The following is a 10,943-nucleotide window of genomic DNA, read 5'->3' as shown; positions in this document are numbered from 1 at the left end:
GCATATGCATTTGGTACAATAAATGATACATGTGGAAATAGTGCAAATCCACTAGTATAAATTGGACCTCATTTGTACCATTTGATCTGATCATCACAAACTCAAAGTAACACAACAACAATAGTTAGAGTTTGTTGAGAGTGAGAGAAAAAATTAAAAGAAAAATTATTTTTCCGTGTAAAGTTTTCTCTTAGTGTTAAGTATTCTCCTATTACAAGAGAGAATGTAATTGTTCTCTCCTTATTTTTAGTGAGAGGTTGTATAATTTCTTCCACTTAGAGTGTATTTGGTTCAAAAGAAAGTTTGAGGATTGATGGTAGGAAAAGAAAGCTCACAAACCAAGATCCCTTCCATAGTTTGGTTATGTCAGAAAGTGGAAAGACGGATTACTTCCCTTCCATAGTTTGGTTATGTCAGAAAGTGGAAAGACGGATTACTTTTTGTTGGGTCCCACAGGAAAAAACTTTCCTCGCCAGATTGAGAAGAAAGTTTGAGGAAAGCATCAAGACTCTTTGAAAGTACAAATGTACCCTTATCTTAATTTGAAAATCTCAATTTAACCTATCGTGAAAGGCTATGCTACTTTGTTGTGCTATATCATTCATCTTCTAGCTATTATTGCTATCACCAATGCACAAGAAATGAAATGCAACCCAACTTTTATTTATTTTTTTAATTTTTTTATTTATTTACACGATTTATTATTTTATGGATTAAATTATAGTGTCTATTTTTTTCTATTCTTTTTATCACATTAAATTTGTGTATAAGGATATTTTTGTCCTTTTAAAAACACACATTTCTATTATCACTCATTTTTTATGAAATTTTATCTTTCTTTCCTTCTACTATCCCTCATACCAAACTACTAAAACAATCCTCTCACTTTCCACTTTCAATCTTTCCTTTTACGATCTTTCCTCTTACATTCTTTTCTTAAACTTTCTTTGGTCAGCCAAACAAAGCCTTAATGAAAAGTCATCTATTCTTACCCCGTGGTTTTTTTCCTTATTTATTGAGAGGTTTTCACGTAAAAATATTCAATTCCTCTATTTTCATCTCTTTTTTTAACTGCGAAATTATATCCTATTACTTTGATACCCAACAATTGAAACCTCGACGGTGGTGTACAAGTATTTCCGAGGAGTGTATATGGCAGGGGTGCAGGAGGTAAAATCCGGACCAAACATGCTCGGTTGTCATACCTAGTTCAATTTCTGCGTACGGATGTGCTGCTTATTTTCTAACAATGAAATTTTCATTTTTTTTTTAAAATAAAATAATAAATATGTTACTACATACGAGACACACACAGGTGCAGGGACATGTGATCATTTGTTTGGATCGAAATTCTAATTTTGTCAACTTAATTAGATCAAGCTTCAATGTGGTCATGCTATATACTAACAACATTGAAGATATTTGGTCAAATACCACTGCAAGGAAAAGCAAAATTGGAGGAAAATTAGTGAAGGAGGAAATAAAATCCTTCACAAATTTTTTGCTCATAAAATTTAGTAATAGAATTAGAGAGGGATTTCATGTTTTCCCTCACTAAATTTTCTTTATTAATTTGTTTTTGAGTAGTGTACATCTTTTTCTCTTTTAAGTTTGACAAAAATACTGAGTTAGTTCTTTAAGTTTCTTAAGTTTCAAATAAATCATTTAAGTTGTTAAATAACCTATTTAAAATTATTTGGAATTTAAAAGACTAACTTTATATTTTTGTCAAACTTAAAGGATCAGAAGATGTATTTGGCCAAAATATTTTCAACAGCCTCCATAAATCTTTGATTTTGATGAACTCCTTATGTATATCGAGCAATTCATTAGTTGTGATGACAAATTTAACTAAATAGTTTAGTTTAACATTCAATGTTGATATTATTAGGTTGAACATCGTCACTTGAATTTAAATTTAGGACCTTAAAGTTGTCTGAGTTTCAGATTTCCACTTCGTTACAAGTATAAAAAAAAAAACATGCATGGTGAAAAAGTTGAGAGACAATATCTTGAACCTTCAATTGTTCAAAAAAAAAATATCTTGAACCTTCAAATTAGATATCATGAACCTCGAGACAGAAAACTAAAGTCTTGAATCAGAGATAGCGAACTAATTGGTGTTTCTAATTAACTTGCTTTCTAATTTGTTATATATATATATATATATATATATATATATATATTGGGAGATTATCAACCAAAAAAAGAAAAGAAACATAACGAGTACACACAACGGAGAAGTAAGGAATTGATGTAGAGAAACCAGAAAAAGGTAAACTAATTGAAGAAGGTGGATTGAAGAAGATGAAAAGGTAAAGGGGTTCATGACAAATAACATACTAGGGAGATACACATATATATAATATAGTAATAACAATAACTTCAATATGATATATTATACATATTGAGCAAATTAAGCAACGCTATAAATATCCATAATTTAGTACATAAAAAAATCACACCTTTTAGTCTTTACAGAGACAAAAAATGTTATTAAAATTTTATGAGATTAAAAATGCTGACGAAAAATTTACAAAACTAAGAAGAATAATCCAAAATTTACAAAACTAAAAATTTACAAGTACCATTTACTTAAATAAGCATATATGGTAATAACATAAGCTTGTTAGATCTAGATTCTCTTAACTGTTTTGGGACAAAAACAGTGTGTTTTATTAGCACTAGATTCTCTTAACTAATAATAAATAATGTTATTATTTTTCTGGCTACATTAGAATAATCCAAATCCAACCTGCAGTGGGGTTTGACCATTATTTTGAGGCAAATATAAATATAAATTACACCGAGAAGAAGGGCAAGACAGCAAGAAGCATTAACAGAAACCATGCCTTATAGGATGAGTTCCTCTTTGTTCCACAACCCAGATATGGAAATGCTGCAAAGCCCTTCTGAAATTTCCTTTGAATCATTTGGTATTAATCATGATTTTCTTTCCTTTGATATGGTTGATTTCTCATCGAGTTCGCAGACACCAGTTACCGAAAACGAGCCAAAACAATTGATGTTGAAGTCATCATCATCTGAAGCAAAAGAAGTGTTGCAGAATAATAATAAGATGAATCAAAAGTCATCATTAATAGGTGTAAGAAAAAGACCTTGGGGGAAATATGCTGCAGAAATAAGAGACACAACAAGGGGTGGTAAAAGGGTTTGGCTTGGAACATTTGACAGTGCTGAAGATGCTGCTTTAGCTTATGATCAAGCTGCATTTTCAATGAGAGGTAATAATGCCGTGCTCAATTTTTCTGTTCAAAGGGTCAAAGAATCTTTGCAAGAGATTCAATATGATTGCAGAGAAGGGTCTTCACCTGCACTTGCACTCAAGGAGAGACACTGTGAACAAAGAAAAATGTTATCAAAAGCTACAAAGAATAATAAAGCAGGGAAACAAGATCAATCAGAGGGATCAAGTGTTTTGGTGTTAGAGGATTTGGGAGTTGAATATCTTGAGCAACTTTTAACTATGTCAGATCATCAAAGTACAAGCACCAGCTACTTCTGAGAAAACTTGTTAATTTCAGTAATTTTCTTTCCATTTTTGACTTTTTTCCTTCTTGATTTTGGATATTTTTCCTTCAGAAATTAGTCTTTAGGTTTTGCATTCTCTTCTTATTACTTTTCAGAAGAAACAAAATTTATTCATATTTTGAGTTCAAAGAGTATACAAGATATAGAACCATAGAGCATTACAAATACCTATATTAATAGGAATAGACAGTATTAAGACAAAGACATAGCATTTAGGACATTCAATGTGCCAAATATATATAGTATATCACACACCCTTAAATATGCCACTGAAAAATCTACCTAGTTAGGTATCCAAATTCTTGTTCCATAACCAATGAAACCAAATCAAGAGAAATTCAAACATATGCAATACAATATTCAGGCAGGTTTTTTATGTGAAGTACAAGTGTAAGCTATGAAGTCCATCATTAGTTAATAACAGATTAAGTAATTAATATTTGTTGGTCCTAACCTGAATTAAAGGTTTAATGGTGTCAAACTCACTACTTTGATCTACCACTTAAATTCATGGACAGAGATCAATCTTCCCTCTTTTGGACACCATTATCTGCTTCACTTTGTTTTCTTCTTTGATCCACACACTGATGAAAACCCTAATAATATTTGAATCACAAGAAAGAAAAAAATGATGCACTTGTTATTGCAATTTTTACAACAATATTTACTATTCAGCTAGGGCATTGCATAGAAAAATATGTGCTTGCTTCTTTTAAGTTCTAGCTAGCTGCAGTCTTTTCCTTTTGATTCGCTTAAGATAAACTGTTCTCTTTGACAATTAATTATCCATTAATTCAAATATTGTTGTTCTTCATCCTGCAGATCAGGTTCATTTTATATTTAGCTGTGTCACTTTCAGATAAAAATTTAACAATCCTTTTAAAATTATATTTAGGAGAAATATTCACAAGAAATGCATGTTCAAAAAGGAAACATATAAGTTTACATTATTTTCTATCTACATGCCTGAACATACAAATTAGTTTCTTTGGTTTTTAGCAGGAATTCTCTATGAACTAACTATATATAGACATTCTGATCATGTTTATATGTGTTTATTGTGAATTTGGATTCAAATCAAACAAATAAGCTTACAGGTGTGGAACAAGTATCAATAACAACCAATAATCAAAACCACCTCAAGCAACAAAAACAGATATAGGTTTAATCTAGCAAACCAAGTGTAAAGCAAAACCACAATTATAGCAAGACAACAAGATAAAGAGAGTGGAGGAAAAATTATACCATGATTTGTTTACCTAGTTCATCTCAATAATGACCTAAGTATGAAAGGAAGAGAGCTCTTTAATCCAGTATCAATGACTTTCTTACAAAGAGATACAAAAGACGATACAAAAAATTAGCTTCAACAAATTCTCCAAAAACAACCTAATTTCTACATATTTCGAAATCTCCTTCCATGAACAAGAGACTTAGATTGATACTCACCGAAGGTGTTTACAATGTTTCTGATCTGATTGGATCTAAGAAGATGGTTGGTTAGATGAGATCCTTTGTGTTAGGGGGATCGAGCTTTGCTCTGTCCGCCGTAAGCTTTGCTCTGTTGCTCCGTCCATCGCGGGTCCTTCTCTACCGATGGGGTAGTGTACCTACAAATGCTCAGACGTCCAAGTTGGTAGCAGGTTCAAGAGATAATGCGGCTATAGTATCGGTAAGAAGTGTCATACCTAACCCAAGGCTAATCCTGAGTATATATAGTGGATAAGTAGGGCTTGGATGTCAATCTATCACCGACTAGCTATGCCTGAAGGTACATGCGTGAATGGCCATTAGGGTAGTCGTAGCATAACTCCTGGGAGGTTAGGTGAGGAACTCTCGACTTGTACCATGATCCAGTGGGTTTTAATGCATGTCCATCGTATGATATTGTCTGCTTTGGTGGACTAGGGTCGGACCCGAGCTTAGTCAGTTTGGGTCTTGGACCAATCTAGAACAATTTTCAACCCAAAAAATATCTACTAAAGATCCTCAACCCTTAGCCTCTAAGAATCCTAAAAGTTCACCCATTTAGTTTCATGACATTACACAAGAAACATAAAGAAAAAGTTTAAATAGAGGTACAACCCGAGACACACGCCAAGCGTGTACCTCGACGTGCCTAGCATAAAATTGGATGTTGCCTAACACGCCTCGCACACAGGCCATGCATTTCACATACAGGCCTCGCGAGCATAAGCAAAAACAACCAGAAGCACAAAACCCAAGCACCTAGCGAATGCCCAATGTTCCTCACGTATGCAGCAGAGGCCAACTGAAAATCAGCTTTCATAATTGTTTTTCATCCATGCATCTTTTGATTCATGGTGAGATTTTAAGTCACAATCAACAGTGTGTGTTAAGAGTCTCATTTATAAAGTGAGAGCAATCCTCAACTTACAAGTAGGATTTAGTTAGGTCTAATGAACTCATACTCTAAGATGGTATATGAGTCTATCTAAGATTCATTGAACTGCTTGCTATCAGGTTATCACTATCAAACCACTTTTGTCATGCTTCAGATGTATAGTCATAAGCATGAAGAATGTGTGTTAAGATTCTCACTTTAGAAGAGATAAAACATTAACATAAATTTATAAGTGGATGCAATTAACACCTTACAAATCGGTTTCGAAGATTTGAGTAATGTCTAACCTAAATTCTAATTTGGACGAGATAAAACATGAACATAAATTTATAAGCAGAGGCAATTAACACCTTACATACCGGTTTCAAAGAGTTTAGTAATGTCTAAACCAAATTCTACGAATTGTGCCAGACTATATATTTTGTGTAAACCTTTTTTATGATATTAAGTTCAAGATTACTTTTATATCTAACATGCTGTATGATTAAAATATACACTTCACAAATACAATTAAGGGATCAAATCAAGATAAGTGATAGGCAATCAATTATAATTTTCAAGTATTATTGCAAATAGTGAAAATTCAAGTTATTCGTTTGAAATGATGTATCTAGAATATTCTTGAAAAAATGAAGTGAATTCTCTACTTGAAAAGATTAGCTGATTAATTTTCACCAACATAAATGAAAGACTATTTCTCCAATAAATAGAGACTTGTAAAGAGGTGAAGCATTCTAGATCCTGGTTAATCATAGAGAGTTAAGTCATCCTCAACCATTAGAAAGATAAGTTGTGGATAATCATTTAATTAATATGCGAGACATGAGTGTTATTATTCCTTATATTTCTGGAGCCTGTTAAGTATGATTAGATGAGTTTTGATACGCATATTAATTGGATTAGGTTATAATCTTATTTCAGATGATGGATAAATGTATAGGTAAAAGGTGTCGAATCACATATACCTTTGTATACTGTTACTGTATTTCTGGAGTGTTTATGAATAATTCAGTTGAGATCTTAGAATTTGTGGATTAATTGTTGGTGTGTGTGGTTTTTCCGGACAATACTAGGTATGTTAAATATTTTACAATTTGTTACAATTGTTTTACATCTCACATCTAGATTTACCATTTTACACACATATATTCTGAAAAGGTGGCTAGGTAATGTCGTCAATAGGTCATTTGGAAGTTGATGTAATTAGGTAAGTGTTGGGGAAATCCGGGGAAGTACAAGATCGACAGTATGCCGATGATCAAAATCGCAATAGATATCTTCATAAAAAATCGTAAATATTGGATGTATGAGTCACATTCTTGTATATATTTTAAATAATTTATTCTTAAACGATATGAGACTAACCACTCTTACTTGAGTTTACAAATTAATATTTTCACAATCAACATTTAGGATGGCTAAATTTTTTATGTCAAAGAGGGGATATACTCCTAGGAACAACAAGACATGCATATTTTTAGCTGATTAATTCAGAAGTTAACAAAAAACAATAAAATCCTCTCAAAAAAAAAAAAAAAAACAATAAAATGAAAAACTAAGAACATTCGCTTAGAAGGTATGTGCGTTTAGTGAATAAATAATTATTCAAACTACCCATCAACAAAATTAATCAAACTAATTCCTCTAAACAATATTAATCAAACTAATTAACCTCAAAAATCTTAATCAAACTAATTAACATATAGCTCAATACGGATATTTCATAATTATGAAAATTATATCATGATTGTGTGTGTTACTTAGTATAACCAATATTTTTTTTTATAGAAACCAGTCTTTTTATTTAAAAAAAAACTAGTGTCCAACACTTATAAATTGCAAGAAAATAAAAAACAAAGAAACTTTAAAGAATACAGCATAAGATAAAAGGGAGAAATTAAGCAAGGGTATGAAGGAACTATATCATCAAATTAGAAAGAATTTATTTTTTATGGAAATTCCGTAAAATGAATATTTAAGGATACGGTATATGATACTAATATTCCATGTTTATTTGAAGGACTAAAATTCCATGTTGAATATAACTATCTCACAACCCAGAAATAATAGACAAGTATTATTTTTTATTCCAAATATATGTCTAAGAACTAACTACAATAAATGAAATTTTCATGAAATTAAAATTAGTTTAAATGAAATTACATAAATATTACCTCTCTTTATCTAATGTATTGATGCTCCACCATGGATCTTTCCATGAAATAAAATTATTTTCCTCTGCAGATATATATGAAAGAGGTTTAATGAAAATGTGTATGAACATAGCAAAGGCAGTTAAGTGTAAGATAGGTTAAATAGTGGCCAGGGCCGGCTTGTGCTGAGTCCAATGATTCCCAAAATGGGACATACTCTTTTTTATTTATTTATTTATTTTCTAAATATAAATGGGAAATATTCTAAAGCTATGATATATATATAATGACTAAAATGCCACAAGATGACTAAAACAGCTTCCTTAAAGAGGACCAGAACTATCCAAAATAACATTTTGGATAACTAATTTTTTTGCTTGGGATAACAAATATCACAGTGATTGTTAATATCAATAAGCAACACTTTTCTTTTGAAAAATAATTCAATATTTTGATATAATTTAATTAATATTTGTATTAGAATATTAATTGCTTTTGCCAACACTTCTTCTGAATATAAATTAAGATAATTAATATCAGTGATCTGTTCCCTCAATAACATTTTTCTAGATTATTAATTATTGTTGAATCATACATACGCATTTACTAATTTATTAGGATTCATGTTAATTTATACATTTTTCCTTCACTTGTTGGACCTTTATGGGCCTAATATATAATAGCTGCAAACATAGAGAGTTGCTTTTTTCACCCCTCAAATTTTCTTAAAAACCGATATTGTCATAAAGTACTATTAATTTCACAAGGGTAAAATTTATATTGAAAAAACATTTTGTAAACTTTTAAGAGTTTCACAACACGAATTTAAGCTAACTTTACTATATTTATTTCTCAATCAGTGCTCTAGAGGCCGTTAGCATTTTCCTTTTTTTAAAAAGTTACGGGTACAAACACGTTCTTACTCAAATGTATATGGGATTATAAGATTTTAACTTGCGGAAAATTCAAATGATAACAGAACTAGTAAAGTTCTGAAACAAATCAAACTATAGTTAATTAATTAGTACTTACATTACATGTATGTATTGCTTAACCCAGCCAACGAGTGCATCAAGTCTGCATCAGTTCCTTGTGTTCTTGACACACAGCCTGCAAAATTATGAATTATGTAATTATTATACAAGTAAAGAAGAAGATAGAGGCATTAATGAATATATTTGTAATGTGATAACATACCCTTTTTTAGTATATAGAAGGAAATGAAATTCAAAGTACTATCTCTCAATTGCTTAGTTCAAGTTGTTAATCAAAATCAGATCATACTTGTAATTGGCAATATATACACAACACTTGAATCATAATTTGAAAACAAGTGGTATAAAAATTCATGAACATTGAATATGATGACAGGCTGCCCTGCAGCTGTGTTTTTTATTACAAATAATAAATCTATGTATGTATGTATATATTTGACTCGTGTGGTTCATGTATTTAAGCATGAAAGTTGAATCCATGAACAATTCAATTTGCTTTTCTAATTTCATCTAACAAAAGACAAACAAATAGAATAAAAGCCACATGAAGGGTTCATACTATAGACAATACTAGTTTGTTTTACGGAACTATAGAATGTAATAGATAAAATAAATAAATAAAACGTCCACTACTTCATTCCAATTCTAAAATACTACTACTAATAATATGTATACTTTTTGACCAGGGTATAGTTCTAATTATATGAAACGTGTGAAATACCGAGTGCAAATATACTTGTTATTTACTACTTTTTTCTAAGAAGAAAAATTATATTTACTACTTTCTTTAAAGAAAAAAAATATATATTCCTAGCTACATAATACTTAAAGTATCTAAACGGTACAAAAAATATTTAAAGAGTCAAATTAAATAACTTAAAGATAGATATCTAATGTAATTTAGCTTATTTATTATATACACATTAGTTATACCGTTAGTTTTCTTAGAATAATATGAAAAGTGGCGGAGTATTTAAATATTGCATATTGGGGTGTTATTAATCTATAGTTGTAGTAATTAAGTACTAGGATGCATTCTTTGAAAAATACTAGGATTCTTTTTTGAGGAAATACTATACTAGGATTCTTATTTGTTGGACTACTAGGATTCATTAATTTTATTCAAAAAAATATGTTTGAGTACATTCATATGTCATACATATGTCAAGTAACAAAAGACAGATGAGTGCTTCCTTTTAATATAACAATTAATGATCAATCTCCAATAAGTAATTAATTAATGTATATGCTTCCCTTCCTTTGATATTCATGTATCTAATAATCTTAATGCATCCATTGAACTATATGATGGCTTAATTCAAAATGCACAAGCAGATGGGAAAGTAGGATTAATGAAATGCCTGTAGACTGAAATAGCCTAAACAAGTGGTGCATTTATTTATTCAACTGCAAGTTGATGATGCATTTAACTGCTCAAAATTATTTGATCAGTTCTTACGTGTAACATTGGATAATCAATTATTCCAAAGGTTTGGTCGATGTGTCACGAAAGGAAAGACCTTGGTTGTTTATAGGTTTGAGTTTTGCTAATAATAATTTTGAGGGAAGTAAATTTTAATTCTTTATAACACACCCTAATTTTTTCCTATCAAAATATTGGATCTTTTATATAGATGATTAAAGTTTGGGAAATGCTAACCGTGCCTCCGGGGCATTGGTTAAGGATAATAAAAAAGAAAATTATATGTTAATTATTGCATTGAAAATTGTTTAATTAATCTATAAATAAGTCAACAAAACTTCCTTTTATGGTAAGAATTTCTTTTTTTTGTATGCTTAACCAGTGCCCCGTGGGCACCGGTTAGCATGACTCATTTGTTTGTGACAACTTTTTTATATATCTCTAATACTTACATT

General features: G+C 30.5%; 1 protein-coding gene and 1 long non-coding RNA gene across 2 annotated transcripts; one reads left to right on the top strand and one right to left on the bottom strand.

Moving 5' to 3' along the window:
- The first annotated feature begins 2,848 nt into the window (after positions 1 to 2,848).
- On the top strand, positions 2,849 to 3,584 carry LOC25484276 (ethylene-responsive transcription factor 1B). Its single transcript, XM_013613048.3, has one exon. It carries the CDS (start codon positions 2,849 to 2,851, stop codon positions 3,524 to 3,526), a length of 678 nt encoding a protein of 225 aa, XP_013468502.1. The 3' UTR covers positions 3,527 to 3,584.
- A 4,368-nt stretch (positions 3,585 to 7,952) lies between these two features.
- LOC120577109 (uncharacterized) lies at positions 7,953 to 9,403 on the bottom strand. The gene is made up of 3 exons (XR_005643127.1): positions 9,268 to 9,403; positions 9,103 to 9,180; positions 7,953 to 8,155 (listed from the first exon to the last, which is right to left on the bottom strand). It is a non-coding gene; the product is annotated as an uncharacterized lncRNA (long non-coding RNA).
- Between the last annotated feature and the right edge of the window lie 1,540 nt (positions 9,404 to 10,943).

The sequence above is a fragment of the Medicago truncatula genome, chromosome 1 (assembly GCF_003473485.1).
Source record: "Medicago truncatula cultivar Jemalong A17 chromosome 1, MtrunA17r5.0-ANR, whole genome shotgun sequence".
In the NCBI taxonomy this organism is placed as follows: Eukaryota; Viridiplantae; Streptophyta; class Magnoliopsida; order Fabales; family Fabaceae; genus Medicago; species Medicago truncatula.
The sequence above is the reverse complement of the archived record's forward strand: the minus strand, read 5'-3'. Positions and strand labels throughout refer to the sequence as shown.

Coding starts and splice junctions, on each gene's coding strand:
- LOC25484276 (XM_013613048.3), top strand. CDS start 2,849: ATGCCTTATAGGATGAGTTCCTCTTTGTTCCACAACCCAGATATGGAA.